The sequence below is a fragment of the Oreochromis niloticus genome, linkage group LG15 (assembly GCF_001858045.2).
Source record: "Oreochromis niloticus isolate F11D_XX linkage group LG15, O_niloticus_UMD_NMBU, whole genome shotgun sequence".
NCBI classification, from domain to species: Eukaryota; Metazoa; Chordata; class Actinopteri; order Cichliformes; family Cichlidae; genus Oreochromis; species Oreochromis niloticus.
This window is the reverse complement of record NC_031980.2, coordinates 15983635-16008161: the sequence shown is the minus strand read 5'-3', so window position 1 is coordinate 16008161 and position 24527 is coordinate 15983635. Positions and strand designations below refer to the sequence as shown.

General features: G+C 43.7%; 1 protein-coding gene across 3 annotated transcripts in view; it reads right to left on the bottom strand.

Annotated features, from left to right (window-relative positions):
• Positions 1-1716: 1716 nt before the first annotated feature.
• Positions 1717-24527, bottom strand: part of LOC100708164 (sodium/bile acid cotransporter) — a 34307-nt gene continuing 11496 nt past the window's right edge. For 2 of the 3 annotated variants that reach the window (XM_005475046.4, XM_019346214.2), the window contains exons 3-9: positions 17857-18081; positions 14589-14675; positions 13811-13923; positions 13367-13571; positions 3901-4079; positions 3545-3744; positions 1717-1989 (exon numbers count right to left, since the gene is read on the bottom strand). In XM_005475046.4, the coding sequence (XP_005475103.1) occupies positions 1937-1989; positions 3545-3744; positions 3901-4079; positions 13367-13571; positions 13811-13923; positions 14589-14675; positions 17857-18045 (1026 nt within the window). In that variant the 5' untranslated portion in view covers positions 18046-18081 and the 3' untranslated portion in view covers positions 1717-1936. The remainder of the gene's footprint in view (positions 1990-3544; positions 3745-3900; positions 4080-13366; positions 13572-13810; positions 13924-14588; positions 14676-17856; positions 18082-24527) is intronic. The other variant, XM_005475047.4, reaches the window with a different exon arrangement.

The window sequence follows — 24527 nt, the reverse complement described above, 5'->3', positions numbered from 1 at the left end:
GATCTGGAGTTGTACTGAAAAGTCTGAAGTGTACAAGGTGAATAGCAATAGAGACACCAGACTGGAGCTCATGTAGTGCACATCACCAAATCAGAAATCAATGATGATCAAAGCACTCTGCAGCATGTAGATGATATATGATATGTTTGTCATTCTTATAATAGCAGGAAACCTTTGATGCTTCTTTTAGATGGTACACATACTGCTAATGGTGCTGCATAACAAGTCACTGGGCAATACCAACGTTACATGGACCAAGTACATGGAGTGCTATTACATTCTTATTGCCATCATTATCACCATACAACATCAGTGATATCATTATAATATACTATACTGATTCACAATTAACGTAGGTGTACTATGAAGTAGTAAGTTGTAATTTAACCTAAAACACTTGGATAAAACATGTTTAACATGACATAGTTAACTAAACAAAGCATATTCCTCACTGAAAGTCACTTAAATCGGGTTAATCTGTGCATTCATGAGCAACAACATGCAGCATTTACTTGTTCAAACCTCACACTCCAGTGTGCCTCCACCTCCATGTGACAACCACGTCCTCACTGCTGGCAGCTCATATGCTGTGTGCACACAAATTGCTTTCACAAGATTGCACATCTGTTTTCTGCTCATATAAACAAGAACATTTATGAAGAAAAAATAACTACAGCACAGCAAAGCTCCATAAAGGTGTCAAGCATTACTTTTTGACTGTGCTGCCAAAAACAAAACATGATCGCACAGTGAAGTTACTCAACCTGTGGTTAAATGTGAAATCCTAAGGTGTGGTTATTCATCTACCTAGAAAAAAAAAAATTATTCTTTTATTCAAAGTTATTCTTTGATGCAGGTTTTTGGATTCGTTTAGCTTTTTTTTGTGGAAAATGGAAAACAAGTACAGGCAGCAGAGACTCTTTGCCAGAACGTTTTTTATTGCCACTGTTCCCCATTGTCATTTAAAATGTCATTTAATTTTCCTTGACACTGAACACAAAATGTGTCCATATGTCTACTCTACTTTACTTGGTTAAAGTAGGAAGAAAAACTCTCATTTAACAGGAAGAAACCTTTAGCAGAACTCGGAGAGGGGCGGCCATTTTCCATGACCAGTTGGATCTTTTGTTTTGTCCTCCTCCCCTCCACCCCAATCAATTGCAGGAGATGGCTCTGCCTTCCTGTACCTGTGAGTACCTAGTGGAGGACTGGGACATTATCCTATCCCTGGACAGTGATGGTCTACGTAATGTGCACTTCCTTCTGAAGTCAAGCACCACATCTCTTGTCTTGTTCACATCACTCAACAAAATCATCCACTAGTGGGCTGTACTCATCCTCCCGTCCATCATGTTTACATCTAACCATTGCAGAATCCTCAGTGTTTCTGTGGGCAGCACAACCTTGAGTTCTACTGAAAGTCTGAGGTGTACGAGGTGAACATGTATGGAAACTGGACAGTGCTCTGTGGAGCTCATGTAGTGCATATCACCGAATCAGACAGAGCTCTGCTCATCTATCATACTGGGGCCTGTAATGTAGCAATCCATGAGATGGTGGACGTGTTTCCTGGCATTTCCTGTAGCTTCTTTCTCAGTCATACTTGTTTGTACTTGGTGGACAAGAGCTTGGAAAAAAAACATTTATGTACATAATTTATTTATTTTAAGTGGAAACTTTGTGTTTGTATGATGTAGGAAAAAGATAGACTTATCAGAATTTTCAAACATTTATTTAAAACTGTATTTTGTCTTCATTAGTGTTTTATAACTGAAGTTACTAATACATTTACAGGTTTCAGATAAAAATATGGTATAATAATCATGCACATTTTTCTGTTTGTTTAGTAAGCTGTAGGATTTTTGTTTACTTCGTTTGGAGCCCCTTTGGTGTAAGAGTTCATGCTAATAGGGAAATATATGAGTGGTAATTGACATCACACATCAGACTCTTTCAGATCCCCTCCAGTGGCAGCAGCCTGGTAAGTTTCTGTGGGTCAGACAAGCAGATGCATTAACACAAACCAAGATTTGGCACAAAAGTTACTCAACCTGTGGTTAAATGTGAAATCCTAAGGTCTGGTTATTCATCTACCTAGAAAAAAAAAATCACAAAGTTATTCTTTGATGGAGGTTTTTGAATTTGTTTTGCCTTTTTTGTGGAAAATGGAAAATAAGTACAGGCAGCAGAGACTCTTAGCCAGAAACCTTTTTGTTGCTTCTGTTCCTCATTGGTGCTTGTAGTTTGTTACAACTCCTGTCATAATTTTGTGTATTGTTTTCGCTCCTTCACACCTGATGGTGGAATTGTTCATTTTCTCTGCTGCTTTTTTTGCTTATGTAAGTTCCAGATGGAGGCTGACTATTGGTTGATGACTGAATGGAGCTGGCTATAAATTAGGACCAGTCAAGACTGGCGTGGCTCCACCTACTTCCTGCTTCCAACCAGGCTGTGTGTTCAGTAATGTACTGTGTGTGTTGAAGTTCCTGTGTCTAGAAGAACAACGTAAACTAGGTCTTCCTCCACCCCACTCCAACAAATCGCAACTGATAGCTGCCACTCCCTGAGCCTGCTGGTGAATATATATATAGGGTATTGTATATTACATATAAAATAATATCATTATATTATATATTATATATAATATATTAATATATTAAGTCCCTAGAGGTAACTACTGGTGTGATTTGGCTCTATATAAATAAAATAAAGTTGAATTGAACTGAATACTACTATTTAAGAGAGCCAGATGTAAATAATAATGAATAACTAATGATTAAATGCAGAGTGCCATAAATTTGCATTTAACTGTCTCATACCTGCAATTGAGGCTCAAGTGTGCTTGAGTATTTAATACCATTTGACAGACTTGATTATGCGTTATGAGGCACATAATGCTTTCGGTGATCAATGAGACCACTCAAATGACTAACAATCAAAGCAAATACATTATTAATAATGAAATGTATAGAACAAATTACATTGTATCTAACGTGGCACCTTTTTAAAAGGTCAGTTTGGGTACCAGTACATGAGAGTATAAAATTGTCATTAGTGGTTCAAGACTGGTCTCCATAACCTACAACATGAAATGGTACAACAGGAGTACCTTAGAAGGTATCACCCAATTTACAAGCCCATAAAGGTACAATAAAGTACTTTGGGGAGAATATATCTGTGTTTTTCTGCTCTATACTTTGTGTAGTGCAAAAAGTACTGTTTTTTCAAACGCAAAATTAAAAAATGATTAATCTAAAATATCTGAAATATAGCAACTTCAGTAATGCAAACCCCCCAATCTGAGATGCTGAGACCTGGATGTAGTTTAGTGAGTTAACCCAGTTAAACCAGTGGCTCTCAAACTTTTTTCTAGCATTGCCCACTTCAGATGTCCACAATATCCAAACCCACACTACATCAAGTCACAGTAGAATTTTTGTGAAATAATGACCAGCCAGACATCTGTAAACTCTTAGGGTTTTTTTTTCGTGTCATAAAAGGCCTGTGTTAAAATGTAACCTCTGAAACCTGCTGTTACTCTTACCTTTCTCTTTTCTCTTAAACCTTTGGTAGCACCAAAACAGCATGATGATCATCGCTGCCTCCAACAACTGAAACACCATGTAGACTGTCGGGAATAGATACAGAGGACCCACCACTTCGTCAGGGAAAGCTACCTTCAATATGGTGGTGCACAGCGGGACATTCTGACAGCCTGTTTCCATGGAAACGGTCCTCCCCTCTCTGAAGGCATGGAAGGATTATTTACAAAATATCTATATACATATCTATATATCTATATATATATAGACATATATATATATGTATGTATACATGTTCAAAAGCTCATCATTGATAGCGTTAATATCGATCCATGACTGAATTAAACAAATAACCTACCTGTGGCTGAGTCTGAAGATTGCAGAAAAGACATATCCAAAGCAGTAGCCTATCAAAGGCATGAGACCAGCAATGGCCAAGAGTGAAGGAGACAGCACAGTCAGGACGTAGTGTCCGATTCCAATAGCGGTTAAGATCAAGGTCACCACAGTAAAAATCAGCATTATAATGATCCCTACCTAACAAAAGCAAAAAGAGAGGGAATAAATCAGTGTTTGACTTCTCTTTTGACTTTTTGACTTCTCTCTTTCTGGTCAGTTAAGTAGGAAAGGGGGTTGTTAATCGATTTTAGTGGCTTGGATGTTGATGAAATCAACAACAGGTGTGCCAGAGAGGCAACAATAAGACAACACTCAAAACAGGAATGGTTTCTCAGGTGGAAGCCATTGGGATTGTTCCATCCTCATCATTTCTGACTGTTGTCTATTCAATTCAACTCAACTCAAGTTGAATTGAGGCAACTTAAGGCACTTTATGTTGTAAGGTAAAGACCCTAGAATAATCCAGTGAAAACAAAGAAAACCCAAATAATCATATTATATCATATCTGATACACCACATTGGTGTCAGAAGTGGGATAGCTCACCCCTACCAGGATGTAGAGAGAGATTCAGAGACTAGACCAAGCTGAGACGGCGCTTCATGGTGCGGTGTCTCCGATTGATGTGCTGTCTCCATTGACGGCCATGCCGAGCTCCCAGCAGCATGCAGCCCTACATAGCAAGCAGGTCTGGCCCGGATCTGGTATCAAGCCGGCACTGCTGGTTTACTTCTGGCATGATAAGATGTATGTCATCCGGATATGGGCCAGGCCTGGCATAGATGGCACTGTCTATGTGATGGCATGCCATATCTGGCTTGATTTTGGTTTGGTATATGTGGCCCAGGCTCATAGAAAACAGGTCTGGCCCGGATCTGGCATCAAGCTGGCACTTCCGACTGACTGGTGTCATGGCAGAGTGTATGTCAACCAGATGTGGGCCAGGTCTGACAATGATGGCACTATTTATGTTCCTATTTTCCTATTTTAGTTAGAAGACCCAAATGCCATGTTGCAATACTATACTGCTATGGTAGCCAACGTTTCAAATGCAGATTTGACAGGTTTGTGAGTGTACACTTTATCCAACACCTAGTGACGGTTTACTCATCTTTGCCAGCGGGTGGCTGTAGCTCAGGCAGTAGAGCAGGTCACCTACTAATCGGACGGTTAGTGGTTCAATCCCTGGCTCCTCCAGTCTGCATATCAAGAATGTGAATGTGTATGAATGTAGTTAGGAAGCACTCAGTTAAGAGACAGTGTTTGATTGGGTGAATATGGCGTGTTGTATAAAGAACTTTGAGTAATCCAGCAGAGTAGAAGAGCGCTATAAAAGAATCTTCCATTCACTGTCTGAACAGAGTTTCTTCATGTTACTTTTGCGGTATTATGTTCCAGCACATGTTGTTATTACATGGCTTGATTAAGGTACACATTAGGCTGACATCTGGGGCCAGAGCTGAAACTGTCCTGGGCCAGCACAGAACCACCAGTGTGTCTGCAACTGGCGTTGTGCTGGCCCATGTGTGGGCCACCTCTGGCAAACCAGATCTGGACCACCAAAGGGCCGTCATTCGGTATGTGGGCCATGTGTAAGCACATTGTGTGGGCCAGATCGGGGCCATACCAATTTTGCTATGTGGGACCATGCCCAAAATGCCAGCTAAGATACCAAAGTACAACGGAGTGACCTCACTAGAGCCCTACCTCTCACAAGTCCAGCTAGTGGCAAGGCACAGTGGTTGGAGTGACGATGAGGCAGCCACGCACCTGGCGCTAGCATTAGAGGGAGATGCATTGCAAGTACTTTTTGGGCAGTGGCGCTCCACTGACCAGAGCAGGGAGCAGCTGGCCAACCGGAATCGTCAGGAAGGGGAGAGCCTGGGCACCTTTGCAGCGGATGTGCAGTTGCATGCTCGTCATGCCCGGAGTTTCCACCAGCTGCCTGGGAGAAGCTCAGTCTGTATGCCTTTTTGCAAGCACTTTCTCCATAGTGGCTGCATCAACATGTCCGCCTTGCCATGCCTCGGTCCCTTCTGTGAGGCACTCCTGGAGGCTGTATGAGCTGAATTGGTGCTCGCCTCACGACCTAACCAACAAGGAACTCTTCCACACTACCCATGCACCAGGGCCGCAGACTGCGACGAGAAGGAGGAGGCAGCTGAGGTTTGCCAACTGCAACCCTCAGTACTTTGAAGACGTCCTTGTGAACCAACGGACCACTGCTACCAGATGAGCCTGGCCACGTGGCACACGACTGCCCAGCACCCACCCTGAAGGGCAGCGCTATGCAGCCACAGGGAAACGGCGGTGGAGTGGTCTAGTAAGGGGATCTCTGCTCCAGCTGCCTGCCCCTCTCCAAGGAAGATGCACTGTGGTAGGCCGAATTGAGCACGTCAAAGGGTTCTATCTGCACTGCTGCATTGAGGACCAGCCCTGCCGGGCCATGGTAGATGCAGGGTCTACCATTTCCCTATTACGACCTTGTGTGCTCCCGGGGACGTCTGGGCCGCTTGTGGTAGGCTGGTCACCCACCGCAGGGCTCTAGAGTGAGACCAATTTGGTCTCAAATGTGACCTAATTTCTCAATGGTGCAACTAAAAAAATCTTAGGTTGCACCAGTGCGACCAGCCGTTCAAGTAAAAAGAAAAAGTCTCCGCAACTCTGAAAGACTCTGCGTAGCCAACAGCAGACAACATTATCGTGGCCTAAACCAATCATGAAGGTGCTGCTTAGAGTAGCTGAACGTGCCGCTGAAGCGCCGCAGCACCGACTCCATGCTGCTGCTGTTCGATCGATTTGTGTGTCATGCGCTTGTCTCTGCACAGATGCGCAGAAAGGGGAAATGGGAGGGAATTCCCACAAAGCACTCGCGACACCTGCACATTCATGTGTTAATGTGTTAATGTTCCCCCAATAAAATCCTAGATTGCATCGGTGCGACCAGCCGTTTGAGTAAAAAGAAAAAAAAAGTCTCATCAACTCTGAAAGTCTCCATGTGGTCAGCAACAGTCACACATTACGCCCATATTGTGGTCTTATTATCAGGATGTCCTAAAAACTCGCTGAAAAGCCTTCAGCTAATCCAAAATGCTGCAGCAAGAGTCCTGACAGGGACTAGAAAGAGAGAGCATATTTCTCCTGTTTTGGCTTCCCTTCATTGGCTTCCTGTTAAATCCAGAATTGAATTCAAAATCCTGCTCCTCACATACAAGATCTTAAATAATCAGGCCCCATCTTATCTTAATGACCTTGTAGTACCATATCACCCTATTAGAGCACTTCGCTCTCGCTCTGCAGGCTTACTTGTTGTTCCTAGAGTATTTAAAAGTAGAATGGGAGGCAGAGCCTTCAGTTTTCAGGCCCCTCTTCTGTGGAACCAGCTTCCAGTTTGGATTCGGGAGACAGACACTATCTCTACTTTCAAGATTAGGCTTAAAACTTTCCTTTTTGCTAAAGCATATAGTTAGGGCTGGACCAGGTGACCCTGAATCCTCCCTTAGTTATGCTGCAATAGACGTAGGCTGCCGGGGATTCCCATGATGCATTGAGTTTTTCCCTTCCAGTCACCTTTCTCACTCACTATGTGTTAATAGACGTCTCTGCATCGAATCATATCTGTTATTAATCTCTGTCTCTCTTCCACAGCATGTCTTTATCCTGTCTTCCTTCTTTCACCCCAACCGGTCGCAGCAGATGGCCGCCCCTCCCTGAGCCTGGTTCTGCCGGAGGTTTCTTCCTGTTAAAAGGGAGTTTTTCCTTCCCACTGTCGCCAAAGTGCTTGCTCATAGGGGGTCATATGATTGTTGGGTTTTTCTCTGTATTTATTATTGTGCGATCTACTGTACAATATAAAGCGCCTTGAGGCGACTTTTGTTGTGATTTGGCGCTATATAAATAAAATTGAATTGAATTGAATTGAATTAAACCAATCAGAGATAGTCAAGGGTGGAACCTCTCAGATGCCCATGCTCAATGTAAGATGTTCAGATATTGAGATGTTCAGTTCGAAGCCTTTGAGGCATTTTTAATTTTGACTTTCTTTTTATCTTATATATCTTGAGATATTTTAAGTTTAAATTTTAGCTCAGTGAAGTACTTTAAGCACAAGAACTTTTTCGGACTATAAGTTGCACTTAAAATCCTTTCATTTCCTCAAAAGTGTCCCTTGTGTATGAATTCTGATTGTGATTACTGACGGCGAACTGATTTTATGTGGTACCCGACCCTCAGAAATCTGTCAAAATGTTTTAGTATGACTTTGGTAAGCCACACCCCTTGATGGATTGTTGGAGCATTGCTACCGTAGTCAGGAGCCTCGCGGAGTAATACATACCGTGCTTCAACATAATATTCCCGTATTGTGTGTGTATAAGGACCCCAAAATGGCACCTGTTAAAAGACATGTTTACAAAGTGGATTTCAAACTCTTTCAGTCATGCAGTAGAACATGGGAATGGAGCAGCTGCAAGAGAATTCAACATGAATGAATAAATGGTACGGAAACGGAAGTGGAGGAAGCAAGAAGAATGAGTTGAGTAAAGTTTGACTTATTTCACTGTTTGGTTTTGCTTAATGCGCCTTATAATCCGGCACGCCTTATGGTCCAAAAAATACGGTAACTTATCTTTCTTGTAGAAATGTACTCTAAATAAAGAACTTTGTGTTCACAAGATTGTTAGTTAATCATTTACAAATCAATATTGTCTGTATGAACAGCAATTTAAAAATTTGGGAGCACCTAACTTTGTGCTGGTGCACCTAAGAAAAAAAGTTAGGCGCACCAGTGCAACCGTGGGAAAAAGTTAGTCTAGACCCATGCACCGACACTGAGCTGATGACGCTTACCGGGCAGAGGACTGACATGGGGGGAAGAAACCCCTGCGGATCCAGGTGAAGGACCTGGAGCTGGTGCATGATTTCTGGCTTGCAGACATCCATGACCAGTGCATCATCGGCCTTGATCTACTGACCTGCTGGGGGGCCTGCGTTGACACCGTGAAGCTGGCCATCACCCTTGGTACAGAGACTCCAGTGCAGTTAAAGGCGGGAAAGGAGGGAGCCAGAGACGGGCAAGACCGGCTTCAGGCAGCTGCCGCCCAACAGACTTCAGACACTAATGCCACCTTGATTACCACCAGTGGCTCTGGACCATCTCTGCTCACCTCAGCCCAAACTTCTAAATCCGACAAATCTCTCTCGACTGTGCCAACCCAAGCTGTTCATCAACTGTGGCAGCACAGCACAAGTCTCACCGACCAGCGTCACCGGTTGAGGTGCCTCCTGGATGAGAACGTGGACATCTTTGCCGCTAGTGACAAAGACTGCAGGCAGACGGGCGTGGTTCAACACACTATCAACACCCGCGCTGCTCGAACCGTCCGTCTGCACCCCAAACAACTGCCCCTCTTGAAACAACAGGTGGCAGAGGAGAAGATCTGTGAGATGGCTCCTGCTGGGGTGATCGAGCCTTCGGAAAGCCCATGGGCAGCACCCATGGTCCTGGTGGGGAAGAAGGATGGCAGCCTGCGTGGATTATCACCATCTCAATGCGGTCACCACGAAGGACTCATATTCGCTTCCGCAGATAGACGACGCCCTGGATTACATTGCTGGTTCCAGCTGGTTCAGCTCCCTAGACCTACACAGTGGTTACTGGCAGGTGAAGTTATCCCCCGAAGCAAGACCTACCATCGGACAGGGGCTGTAGCATTTCAGAGTCATGCCATTCGGAATCTGCAATAGGTCAGCAACGTTCGAGAGGCTGATGGAGAGAGTACTCGTGAACATCCCTCATAGCCATGTTGTGTATCAGGATGACCTGCTAGTGCATGGCAGTGATTTCGACAGAGCGTTGTCCAACCTGAGTGAGGTCTTCGCTGCCATTTGGCCGGGCTGCGGCTTAACCCTGCAAAGTGTCAGCTGTTGGCAAGGGAGACCATGTTCCTGGGCCACGTGGTCAGCTATAGGTATTGCCACTAACCCAGCAAAGGTGGCTGCAGTCCGAGCCTGGCCGACCCCTTCAAACGTCAGAGAGCTGCGGAGCTTCATCAAAGGGTTTGCGACCATTGCCAGCCCCCTCCACCACCTGACTGATAAGGGCCAGCCCTTCAGCTGGGGTGACACCTGCACTGCTGCCTTTTTCCAACTAAAAGAGGCCCTCAAAAAAGCCCCGCTTCTGGCCTATCCCGAAGCTCAGCGGCCTTTTATTGTGGACACAGATGTCAGCAATGTGGGGGTTGGGGCTGTCCTGTCCCAGCAGGATGAAGATGGAGAACGCATGGCTTATTTCAGCCATGCACTGGGCCGAGCCGAAAGGAACTACTGCGTGACCTAGCGCGAACTGCTCGCTGTAGTTCTTAGCAGTACAGCACTTCCGGTGTTAATTGCTGCCATTTCCTCCTCCATGCCGACCATGTGTCCTTAACCTGGCTCCTGAACTTCAAGCATCCAGAAAGTCAGGTGGCCCACTGGCTGGCCTACTCCAAGGTTACGACTTCGAGATTCAAGATAGAGCAGGCTGGCAGCATGGCAACATCCAGACGTCCCTGTGTGGCCTTTGAGTGTTGCTACTACCGGTGAAAGGAGGAACGGGGCCAAGCAGCGCTAGTGGTGGCTGCTGTCCAGACCACCTCTGGTGAAGGAGGACTACTCCCGTTAACCACGCAGCAGTTGAGGCAGCAGCAGGAGGCTGACGCTACGTTGGCCCAGGTGAGGACCTGACTGGAGATGCCACAGCCCCCAAATTGGACAGGGATGTCAGGTCGACGGCACAAAAGTCCATGGCAGAACATTTCAGAAGGCCAGCCACTGAGCCAGCAGCGGCGAAGGAGCAGCTCTGAAGGCTGGTCGCACGGAAGGCAGCTGCAGCGAAGCAGCTCTGAAGGCCAACCGCGCGGATGGCTTGAGGTGAAGGCCTACCACTCCCAGTGGGAGAACCTTGAGCTGCTTGACAGCCTCATGTACCAGAGATGGTGGGGGAGAAGAGAGATGAGATGTGGAGTTGCACGTTCATTGCTGTGACACCTGCACAGTGCAAAAGGTCCCAGCTCAGTGCTCCCATGCCACTCTGCAGCAGTATTTGGTGGGGGCCCCTATGCAGCGAACAGGAGTGGATGTTCTACGGCCTTTTCCCGTCACTGAGTCGGGGAACCGGTATGTGCTGGTGACCAGGGACTATTTCACAAAGTGGCCTGAGGCGTACGCAGTGCTCGATCAGAGTGCAACTATAACCACAGAAAAGCTGGTGGATGAGATGTTCGCCCTTTTGGGGGTTCCCGGCTGAGCTTCACAGTGACCAGGGGCGTAACTTTGAATCTATCATCTTTGTCGAGGTCTGTCGATGGCTTGGGGTGGAGAAGACGAGGACCACGCCGCTCCACCCACAAAGCGACAGCCTGGTTGAGCGGTTCAACAGTACGCTGGCAACTCGGCTCGCCGTCCTCTCCAGCCAACACCAGCGTGACTGGGACCGACATTTGCCCCTGGCCCTCTGGTCATACTGAACAGCGGTCCAGGAGTCCAGCTAATGAACGCCCGCTGCCTTGATGTTTGGGCCGGAGCTCCGGAGGCCAGTGGACTTGGTGCTTGGGGCCCCACCCGAGCCAGAGATCGTTGGAGGGCAAGAGATGGACTACTTCAGGAGGCTGAAGGAGCAGCTACAGGTGGCCCATGACTACCCCCTCCAGGCCCTGGCCAGTGCAGGAGTGCGACAGAAGAGGGCTTACGACATCAGGTGTCGGGGTAGAGCCTTTGTGCCTAGAGATAAGGTCTGGGTGTACTCCCCTGTCCGCAAGAAGGGGGTGTCCCCCAAGTTGTGCAGCCACTTGCAGGGGCCGGCAGAATTCTTGGCACGGATATCAGAGGTGCTGTACCCGATCTGCATGCCTGGGCAGGGGCACACAGTGGTGTTGTACAAGGACAGAATCTCGCCGTATGGACCACTTGCCACACCTGTGGTTAGAGGAGGGGATGCCACCGGTATCACGTGTTCTGATCAGGATGATTCTCTCCCCACTGGCCTTAATCAGCCGACTCGCCTGAAGAAGGCCCTTGGACATTTGAATGACTTTGTATGGGGTGATGGGGTTGTCCCCCACCTGACACCTTCAGGTGGGGGACTATGTAGCACGCTAGAGGGAGGGGCCGCTGACACGAGGACTTATGGGACTGTATACCTGTTTGTTGATGTGTTCTATACGGAGCCCCGCAAGGGACATGGAAGACAAAAAAATGAAGATGAACTTTGGCAAGATTTCGCAAAACTTTTGCGAGATCTCGTAAAAGTAACTCGGGATCTCACAAAACTTTTGGGAACTCTCAAAACTTCTCCATAACGTCGGAGCATTTTTGCAAATGTGTGATGTCTTGATAAACCCAGCAGATATTTTAAGTTTACACAGCTACATTCTCGCCTGAAAATATATTAAAGTTTATTTTTTGACCCAGAAAGAGTAATATTAAAACTAAGTAGCTGCCGCCATGTTGGAAACTGGAATTGGCTGGGCCGCGCTATGAATTCTGGGATAGGTTGGGCCAAGAAGGACGCATTTGGAGCAGCCTTCAAATTGGGACAGCCTTCGTCGCCTGGCTCATCAACTTTGAGCTGGTATGTGATGAGGAGGATTTTAAATTCTCTTTTTTATAGAGCCAAAAAATATTTTTCCTGGCTAAACCTGTAAATTAGTGATAAACCATTTACTGTCCAGCCTACGAGTTATCAGCTTTTAGGTGCCTGTTTGAAAGTTACGAATTACAAATTACCAAGTCTTATTAAGTCTCAGGAATTGTATTACTGTATTTTCCGCACTGTAAGCCGCACGTAAAATCCTTGAATTTTGTCAAGAATCGACAGTGCACCTTATAATCTTGTGCACCTTATGTGTGAATCCTGGTTGTGCTTACTGACCTCGAACCGATTTTATGTGGTTCACATCGCTCAAAAATCTGCAAACGGACCAAACTTCAGTCAGGAGAACAACTGAGATAATCAATCCACAACACGAGGTTAGTCATTAATATACTGCAACAACATGGAAATAGAGCAGCTGCGAGAGAATTCAGCATTAATGAATCAATGGTGTGGAAGTGGAGGAAGCAAGAATGAGTTGAGTAAAGTTTGACTGTTTTGTTTCGCTTAATGCGCCTTATGTATGAAAACAGACCCGTTCATCAACAGTGCACCTTATTATCCTTATGGTCCAAAAAATACAGTAGTTCAAAGACAGAGTTCAGTAGACGTCATCAGTTTCTCTGTCTTTAAGATGATGGAATCCACAGGTTTTCTGTTTTCTTTTATTTTTTTGTTAAACAAATATTAAAAATATCAGTTATTGAAGTCTTTACTTGCCATCCCTGCACTAACTGAATAATCAACACAGTTAATCAGTTCTAGTGATCTGTCTGACCTTCATACTCTTCACAAACCTTTGTGACCCTCTTCGAATACTGCGGCCTGTAGGTCTTGATGAGGATGCCGATGCCACACGGGACAAGGATCAAGACCAACGATAAGATGATTTGAACATAAGGGACAGCGTCCCGCACGCTGGGGAAACCCTGGCAGTAGATGTAGAGCAGGAGAGGCATCATACCCAGAGCCAACAATGTGGAGCAGGAAGTCATCACGATGCTGAAGGGAAAGACAAGGGTTATGATCACCTCAAATTACATTTTTTAATATAAATGTATTACAAGAATATAACGTCTTGATGCAATGTACTGTTTATAAGGTTTGGGGAAACCTGCAGTCAGCTGAGACTGAAGAAGTCACTTGGATGAGTGACGAAACGTTTCTCCCACAAAACGCTACGTCCAGATGAACAGATTCAACTTTTGGAGAGATACAAGAATATAACTTCCCATGTGTACCTGAGGTTCATGTCCCCCTTTAGAGCCAGAGTAAATGTGTTGGAGAGAGTTCCTCCAGGACAGCAGCCACAGACCAGAACAACCACAGCTGTTACATCACTGAACTGGAACCCCTGTAACACAAAATCACAATAACATCTTACAGGGTGCTGCACATACCAATAACAAGGTCTAACAGTGATACAAGTGCTGATATGGTGTCAGTTATATACCGGTACAGTAACACAAATTCAATAATACTGTGCCACTTTATGTTATAGGGTGAAGAATGAGAGTACTAAATGAGACTAGAATGAGAAATCATATTTCTCTGATATTAGCTTCTCTCCATTGGTTCCCTGTTAAATTCAGAGTTGAATATAGAATTATTTTCCTCATATAGAAAATCTTAAATAATCAGGTCCCTTTATATCATAAAGATCCTTATTATCCTAAATGAGAGCTCTTGCGAAGTATGCCGAAAGCATCTCAAAGAAAATACAGTAAACAGCTAAACAGAAGATAACTTACAATGATTATATTGTATGGAATAATTTTTAGGCCTTTTATTTTATTTTTTTTAATTTGTTTTAATATTAATCTTCTTTTTAGTTAAGTCAGTTAATGTAATTTTCACATTTTTGTTATGAATCCCTTTCAAAAAACTTTGTGGGACACAAATCATAACTCACTGTCCGTATTTGTAACTTTATATGAAGACAAATAAACGTGTATGATTTGTATTGGTATGTGTATTATTTACTAATTATTTCCTATTCAACTTTACATAAACACCAACCTTAGCCAAGCAAAAGGCTGTAAGAGGCATGATCACATACTGGGCCACAACTGCAATAGCCACCCCCTTAGGTTTCATGAGGTGATACTGGAAACAGAAAAAGGTAGAAAACTGATCATAAATAATATCCCTGGACCTATAAACACAGTTCAAAAAGTTAGATTACTATGAAAAAGTTCATTTCAATTCAAAAAGGTAAACTTTCATGTATTCTGTATTCATAGCAATAGGTATTATTCAGAAAGCCTGTATCTGCAAATATTTAAAGATTTTATTCCAATTATCTGTCCTTCCTTCCCTCTTTCCATTTCCTGATGCTTATCAGGTTGTGGGGCAGCAGTCGGAGCAGAGAAGCATAGTCTTGCCTCACTCTTGCCACCTATCCGGTCTTTAAGTGATGACATGATGAATCCTACTTCCGGGCTCCAACTACCCTGCGTTTAATAAGGCTTTTGTGTTTTTAACTACACCCCAGCCCATGTAGCAGTATATGAATGACTAACCTCGTATTGTGGATTGATTATCTCAGTTTTTCTTCTTGACTGAAGTTTGATCTCTTTACAGCATCCTGCCATGCTATTGCATTTGTCCCTGACCATCGAGAATCCTCATGTTAACTTCTATCGAGTGGAAAAAAGTAAGCATTCATCCTCCAGCTTCACTGTTTATATTATGCTACCATAGCTGTGTCGCTAGCGATCACGTGGCACATCATTTTATACCAGCTAGCCAAACTTCAGTAACCCTACAAACATCACTGCTGTTTACTTTCCTGTCTTCATTTATGTCAGAAGTGATAGCAGAGCTGTACGTCTTAATTTGATTCAGAAATCCCTCAGTCAGGACTTTATTTAGATGGAAACTAGTGAGCTAACTCCCTGCTAACTTCTAACTCTGTTAAATTTAATAAATTCCATTTTCATGGATGCCTGGATGTTAAACTTAATTGTTACACCTGGTAGAGCAGCCAAACGTTTCATTTTATTACAGACGAAAGAATTCGAGTTTTTCAACTCTCAGTGATCCCGCAGTGATCGTGTGACTTATGGATTCCAGCTCATTCAGGTGACACCGTGCCATATTAAACACTTTACCAATTTTCTAATTGAATATATTTCTAAAGGTGGTACTGACATCATTTCAAAGGCTGATGTCACTAACAACTCATCCAATCCACACATGCAAAGAAATTTAAACCAGGCATGTCCATAACTAAAAGAGTTTCCTTGGATCTGTGTTTGGGACGTCCACCCTTGATTTATCGTCATCATCCTGGTAGATGACAGCAGGTTTTCATCAAGAATGTCCTGGTACATTTTTCCATTCATCCTTCCTTCAATTATATGAAGCATGCCAATGCCATATGCTGAAAAATAGCCCCACTCCATGATGTTCCCACCTTTAAACTTCACTGTCGGTATGGTGATTTGGGGGTGATGTGCAGTGCCTTTTGACCTCCAAACATGGTGTGCATTGCGGCATCCAAAGAGTTCCGTTTTGGTCTCACCAGACCAGACTATATTCCCCCGGTATTTCACAGATGTGTCTAAATGTTATTCAGCAAACTTTGAAGATGCTTCAACATGCTTTCTCTTCAGTAATGGAGTCTTGCATTGTGAGGGTACTTACAGACTATGGCGGTTGAATGCATTACTTATTGTTTTCTTTGAATCAATCACACCTGCTGATTCCAGGTATTTCTGTCCTTGACTCTTGGACTTGAACTCTTCTGATATTTCTTTTCACTCGTCTGTCTGGTAGCATCTGGTCATGTCTGGTTTACGGTGAAATTATGTTCTTTCCACTTCCACATTATGGCCCCAACAGTGCTACACATTCTTCTGTAACTAATGCCATCACTATGTTTTGCAAAAATAACTTTGCCATGGTCTTGAGAAATCTTTTTAGTTTTACCCTTCATCAGATGTTTCTTGTGTGACACCTTGGGAATGAGACACCTTTTTATTAGTGGTGGGCGGATCGATCCAAATATTGATTGTGTCGATACCAAGTCGGCATCGGTATCGTATCGATACTAGCCCGGTGAGATCGATTCTTTACTTTAAGTTCTGCTCTTGTTTGCAATGCTGTGCTTTCGGCAGAGACAAAACAGCCAGGTCGCTGGACTCGCCGCTCCTGTGTCAGCGAAGGGTAGGCACATTTTGCTCCTCCTCCCCCCTCTTGTGTTTAGACGTTGCGCTGTTACATGATGTGACTTAGAGGCATTGGGGGTTGTTGAGTTGTTTACATATTAATTATATTTTCACCAGTTGTTTTTGTTGTTGAGAATTTTAATTGTAATTTTTGTGTTATAGTTTCTCAATAGTACGTGTTTGTTTTAATTTGTTTACTGGTTTGCGTGCACTTCAAGATTTTTCTAAAATCTTAAATCTGATGGCATTTTCATGCTTCGCAGCATCATTTATTACTCACAATAATAACACGGTTGCTGTAACAGTTCATTCAGTGGCGGCAGTTCTCCCGCTGCCAGCCGTATACATCAACAACAAAAACAACAGAAGCAGAGCAACGGTTTTAAGCCGGCGAGATGTGATTGTAGATGCCGTGCAGGCCATCTCACCTGCAGCGGCATCGCAGACCACGGCCCGCCACAATAATAAAGCCTTTTCTATTTAATTATAAACTTTGTCCTAATTATGTCCTGGGTTTAAACTATTTATGAAATAAAAAAGGAAACATCACAAAAAACACTTAAGGTCATGGAAATTAATTGAGATTTAGCAATTCAATGACGCGTCCACCTTATTTATTGAAAAGTATCGGTATCGGCAATACTGGCCCGTATTTTCTTGGGATCGGATCGATACCAAAATATGCAGTATCACACACCACTACTTTTTATAGGCTCAGTTGGGACTGAACCAGCTTAAATTAATTTGCATTAAGCGGCAGGATTGCTTTCTATTTACTGATTTCAGCTGGCGTCATGACTTTCCACAGCTTTTTGCTTCTCCTTTTCTTCATGTTTATGTGTTTAATACTTTTTTCCCTGTGTCATTTCTCATGAATGGATTGCATGGTTTGCTGCAGACATGTGTTGAGAAGTTCACATCAACCATATTTACTTATTTTATCCTTTTTATCTCAACATGGCCAGCAATTCCTTGCGGGAACTGGAATGTGTTGTCAGGGATACGGACATTTCCAAAATCCTGCTTACGTGTAATTTTTTAAAGCTTTGTCACAATACTTTTTTGCATATACACAAACCACATATACCTTTGAATTCACTATTGTTCTTGGTCACCTTAATCTTAGACACCTCCATGGTGCATCCAAGTGAAACCATGGTGATGAAGACTATGACTATAACCACTACTGAAATGACACTGCCAATCACTGGGTCCTCAACAGGACGGTGAACCCAGGTGGTGTTTGCAGCCGTCATGTTGCGCCACAAATCTTGATGAGAGGTCAGGTTTGCTGTGTTGTTCATGGTGCCTTCAAATCAGAAGAAACACGACGTTCTGAGCTGTGAGTGAAAAACCAAAGATGGACATGAAGAAGGTCAGAGAGCAGAGTAAGAGTTAAGCAGAATACCAGCATCTTTGTTTGTTTAAATTCTGTGTTAAGATTTTCAGTTTCATCCTTAAACTTACTGAAGAAAACTTCTGTAGCAGGAAGTTCACACTCTATCTTATTGAGGTATGCTTATGATACAGATTCTGAGCTGTGGTAAGATCATTTTCAGATGCAATTTTTTGAGCTGTATTTAAGTAATAGAACCTAAAGAAGCTAATAAATTTTTGAAATAAATGAAGAACTATGTACTATGTATATATATGTACTTTTGTTTGTTGTGCTTGGTTTAATGTTCTATCAAAGCAGTCATATGTTACAACATTGTAGTAAAGAATATTCAATACAGAGAATGATTTTACTTTTATCCTCTCAAGGATACTTGAGGGTGCATGGGAGTTTGCCCAACCAGTCTACATGTGTTTTGTGGACTTGGAGAAGGCATTCGACCGTGTCCCTCGGGGTGTCCTGTGGGAGGTGTTGCGGGAGTATGGGGTGTCTGGCCCATTGCTACGGGCCATTCGATCCCTATACAACCGTTGCAAGAGTTTGGTTCGCATTGCCGGCAATAAGTCGGACTCATTCCCGGTGGGTGATGGGCTCCGCCAGGGCTGCCCTTTGTCACCGGTTCTGTTCATAATTTTTATGGACAGGATTTCTAGGTGCAGCCAAGTGGCGGAAGGCTTTCGCTTCGGTGGCCTCAGAATCTCATCTCTGCTTTTTGCGGATGATGTGGTTCTGTTGGCTTCATCAGGTGAAGGCCTCCAGCTCGCACTGGAGCGGTTCGCAGCCGAGTGTGAAGCAGCGGGAATGAGGATCAGCACCTCCAAATCTGAGGCCATGGTTCTCAGCCGGAAAAGGGTGGAGTGCCCACTCCGGGTCGGGGATGAGTTCCTGCCCCAAGTGGAGGAGTTCAAGTAACTCGGGGTCTTGTTCGCGAGTGATGGGAGAAGGGAGCCGGAGATCGACAGACGGATTGGTGCTGCGGCTGCAGTGATGCGGACGCTGCACCGGTCCGTCGTGGTGAAGAGGGAGCTGAGTGTAAAAGCGAAGCTCTCAATTTACCGGTCGATCTACGTCCCTACCCTCACCTATGGCCACGAGCTGTGGGTAGTGACCGAAAGAACGAGATCGCGGATACAAGCGGCAGAAATGAGCTTCCTCCGAAGGGTGGCTGGCCTCTCCCTTAGAGATAGGGTGAGAAGTTCGGCCATCCGGGAGGGGCTCAGAGTAGAGCCGCTGCTCCTCTACATCGAAAGGAGCCAGTTGAGGTGGTTCGGGCATCTGACAAGGATGCCTCCTGGGCGCCTCCTGGGTGAGGTGTTCCGGGCATGTCCCACCGGGAGGAGGCCCCGGGGCAGACCCAGGACACGCTGGAGAGATTATATCTCTCGGCTGGCCTGGGAACGCCTTGGTGTTCCCCCGGATAAGCTGGAGGAGGTGGCTGGGGAGAGGGAGGTCTGGGCTTCTCTGCTTAGGCTGCTGCCCCCGCGACCCGGCCTCGGATAAAGCGGATGAAGATGGATGGATGGATGGATTTTACTTTAATTTGTCCAAAACTGAAAGAAATAAAGCTGTTTTAAAATCTCTGTGTGCTCTCTGTAAGAGTGTCAGACTTGAATGCCCTCTAAGAACTTTGTGCTCAAATTGATTGAGTTTAAAGTTTAACAGCTGACACTTTGGGAATGAAACAACAACTGCAACAGTACACTCTGGACTACTTAAAACATATCCCTGGTTTCCGAAGCATTGGTCTTCTGCCTTGTCCTCAGGACCTGTGTTGTGTTCTGCTGTGATAATTTTTCACACTCAAACACCCCGTTTTACATGAGCATGCACAGAGACTGAATCAAGAAGCCTGCGTTAATAAGCGAAGTTGATAACTGGATGTTTTACGGATAGCACTTCATAATATTGAAGCGGAATTTGCAGAAGCCCACAAAGTAGTGAAGAAGAGCATCAGAAATGACAAGAATGTCTACATAGATGGACTGGCAGCTGAAGCAGAACAGGCAGCTAATAATGGTAACGTGAAACAGCTTTATGACATAACCAAGAAATTGTCTGGGAAGTACAGCAAGCCAGAACAACCTGTCGAGGACAAGGAGGGAAAGGTCATCACAGAACTAGCACAACAGATGAAAAGATGGTCTGAACACTTTGAGGAGCTCCTGAACAGCCCAGCACCACCAAATCCACCAGACATCAGTCCAGCCAACGAAAATATACCCATTAACTGCGATAGGCCAACCAGAGAAGAGATAAGGAAGGCTATCACACTAATGAAAAATGGAAAGGCTGCTGGACCTGACAACATACCAGCAGAGGCCCTGAAAGTAGATTTGGAATCATCAGTGGAGTATCAGTGGAGTGCTACGTCCACTCTTTGAGAAGATCTGGGAAAAAGAAGAGATACCGACTGACTGGAAAGGGGGGTATCTAATCAAGCTCCCCAAGAAGGGTGACCTTAGCAATTGTAACAACTATAGGGACATCACACTCCTGTCAGTACCAGACAAGGTCTTCAATCGGATCCTTCTAGAGCGGATGAAGGACACTATAGATTTACAACTACGAGATGACCAAGCAGGCTTCCGACACAACCGATTATGCACAGATCAGACCGCAACACTACGCATCATAGTGGAACAGTCTCTGGAGTGGAACACATCATTGTATATCAACTTCATCGACAATGAGAAGGCATTTAACAGTGTGGATCAAGAGGTCCTTTGGAAGCTCCTCGATATTATGGCACCCCAGCAAAGATGATCAACATGATCAAGAGCTCATATCAGGACATGACCTGCAGAGTCATCCACAGAGGGCAACTTACCAACAGTTTCCAAGTGAAGACCGGAGTCCGACAAGGATGCCTGTTGTCCCCATTCCTCTTACTCATCGTCATCAAGTGGATTATGAAAACTTCCACCAGCGAACGCAGGAATGGAATCCAGTGGGCCCTGTGGAGTCAACTTGATGACCTAGACTTTGCTGATGACCTTGTACTTCTGTCCCACAGCCAGCAACCGATCCAAGAAAAGATCAGCATATTGGCAGCCACATCAGCACAGGTTGGACTCCACATCAACAAGGAGAAGACCAATATCCTTAAAATCAAGTCCAATAATAACAACCTAATCATCCTTAGTGGAAGTCCTCGGGAGGAAGTACAGACTTTTACCTACCTAGGCAGCATCATCGACCAGTGGAACTGATGCAAACGTCAAGGCAAGGATCGGCAAAGCAAGAGTCTCCTTCATCCAACAGAAGAAGTAGTAGTAGTAGTAGTAGTAGTAGTAGCACTTTATAATATGGCTCGCAATTAAGGGGGAAATTCCCCTGTAATCAAATGGAATTTCAAAGTGTTACATTTAAAATTATAATGTAATTGCACTTAAATACTTAAATGTAAGCAGACTAGAATAAGGGGTTATGTTTTTACAGGAACAACGAAATAATAATACTGTAAGTAAACTTAAGTCGTGCATAAGTTATTTTAAGTATTGTCTAATTTCATGGAGGGTCTCCTTTCCTGTAAGAAACCAGCAAGGTTACTCTGCTCCACTTTACAGCCCACATCTCGAAAATTACAACGTGTTTACTATGTAAGATGGGGGGATTTTCCACAAAATTAACAAGATATTATGCAATACTTAAAATTACCTACAGTTTAATTTGTCTCCTTTCCTTTAGGCCACCTAGAATCTAGGTACCACTTAAAATTAATTGCATTACAAGAATTTTGCCAGCTTTGGAAATCACAGTTACATGTGCTGCAAACTGTCAAAGTTCTTTTGGAATGTCTTTCGAGACATATATGGTGCTGTAAACTTAGATTTTGTATTGAGGGTTATATTCTTTCAGTCTGTCTCTCTGTCTCAAGTTTGCGTCTTTGTAATTTGTTTCTTGTTTTACTTTGAAGGTCCATGTCTTATGTCAGTGTATTCAGTTTTAAGAGGGGGAAGTTTTAGGAGTGATACCCGTGAGAGAAAGCGGGCGAGCGAAAGAAAGGGAGAGAGTGAGTTTTCACATGTAGTGAATGTCACATTTGCTCCAAAAAAAGCCACCAAAGGCAGATTCCAGTGTAAACGCTGTCCCCACATGGAAAACTGGACTGATACACCTCCTCTTGTCAGACCAGAAGGGTTTAGGCCTGTGGTGTTCTCCCCTGTCTTATAGTGGACAGAAACTATTTTTTAGAGTTGCATAAATAATTTGTGTGCCTTCTTATTTGATGCAGCACACCTGATTGTTTTGTAAATAGTTTTAAATGGTTATATAAAAAATGCCTGAGGCCTTGGCTGCATTTTTAGGTAAATAGTACCATTTAACTTTGTAGTTTGCAAAACGTGTGCATAATTTTAAGAAATGTACAATTTCTATTTGCATTTCAAGTTATGAAAATGATTCATTAAACATGTATGTGGTTAAACCTGTCATCCTAGATGAGACTTTGTTGAGATGAAGAGCAATCTTATACTAACAACTAATAAGCCAAACCCTGTATACAACAGCTAAAGCTACACAATTGAGAAGCTGAATTAAATATATGGTCACTGCTAAGCTGATGAGCAGGTTACACATTTTTTAGAGCAGGAGCTGCATAAGAACACATCAGAGGGAGGGAAACAGAGCTATTAAAGCTCAAACATGAAGCTGTCTGTGGGCTCAGTTTTTTTTCCCTCACGCTTCTGATTTGTCTTTGGCAGCAGCCTTTTTGCATCCTGACTCGTGTGTAAAGTGTTCAAGCCATCAGTAACTTGTTTTTTGTTTTGTTTTGTTTTTTGTTTTGTTGGGTTGAAAAATGAATAAATTTGTGATCATACTTGTGGATCACAGTGGCACATAATGATTAGGCATATGATTTACTAATGGAGATGTAATAACTTTATTCTAAAATTCAAGGAGAACAAACAAGAACAACACCTTCAGTTGTGTCTTGTTGTTGTTCTCTGTGTAGTGTGCTGAGTGTTGTTTTTTGTTTCTTTTTTTAAATGTTGCTTGAGTGATGAGCACTGTAACTTCTGAAGTAGCTCTCACCATGCGTCCTTGATGATGATAAGTCCAGAGCCAGCTGAGTGCTGGGTTGTCTGTTTTGTTTTATGTGACAAGGCTGAAAAATTAAAACTTAGTTTCTTGTTTTGAAAAAGAGAGGTTTTGTGTTTCTCAGCCAAGAACAACTACAATTTCATTTTCTGTTTTGAGACAGGATAATAATAATAATAATAATAATAATAATAATAATAAAACAAAGAGTGATGTTGTGCTTAAGTGTTGAAGCAGGCTAATACTGCAACATACCGTCTAGTGCATGATCTGCGAGCAATATATGAAATCATCTTATTTATCTTTAAATAAACTCCAATTATGGAGACCTGACGTCACATGCTTAGGGCACACCCTCAGGTGAAGGCAGAAAGCTACTAAACAAAGAAAAGAAGTGTTAGAGTGAATTGTTAATGTTCGTCATTTTTATGCTTGCCATCTCTACATTGTTTAACTGTGGGATGAAAGCAGTTCCACAGTCCCCCTCCCCAGATTCTTGAGTTTTTGGGTGAGGGGCTGTAGGTTTGATTACAGACACATCCTATCTGGAAGGTCTGTTTGATGTAAGCTTCCTGCCCAGCAGGAGGACACACACACACACACACACACACACACACACACACACATATATACATACAGTGCCTCGTCTTTGTAACCAAGGGGGGTTAAGAGGGGAGGTACGTGTTGTAAACTATTGTGTGAACTGTAACAGTTTGTCAATAAATAGCTGCGAGGGAAGCTGCTCTTTGAAGGACTTTGGGCTGGAGACAGGTTAGGAGCGTGAGCTCCAAGAGCTAGTTCTTGACCAAAGGCCTCCCTTGCGCAAGTAATCGATCGAACACTGTTGCCTTGTTTTTCTTTCATGGGAATAAGTCCTGGATACAGCGGGGTCTGAGTTTAGACCCAACAAGAAGCTATACAGAATGCGCCACAGCCACAAAACTAAGTATTCACATTCTTTCTGACTCTTTGTGAGCCTGAGTTATGACCTTGGCTCCCTGTTTTTCTGCTTCCACCAAGGGTGGGGGTGACACTCCCGTGGTATGTGCTCTGTTCTCTTTACTATCACAAAGAAAAAAAGAAAGAGAGAGGCCCCTATTCTCTGAACACAATATTCTCTTCATAACTCGGCAGTATGAAATGTCATGAAACAGTGTAACTCACTCACAGTAAATCAGCAGTATAGGATAATACAAACCTATCTAATAAATCCAATGATTTTCACATTCTTTTAACTAAGAAGTGTGATGCAAACTAAAACTACATACTGATTACACAAGAAGTATGATGTGGCCTACAGCAGTATCATGATTCACTCATTTTGATTACAGGTATAATGTAATATATGAC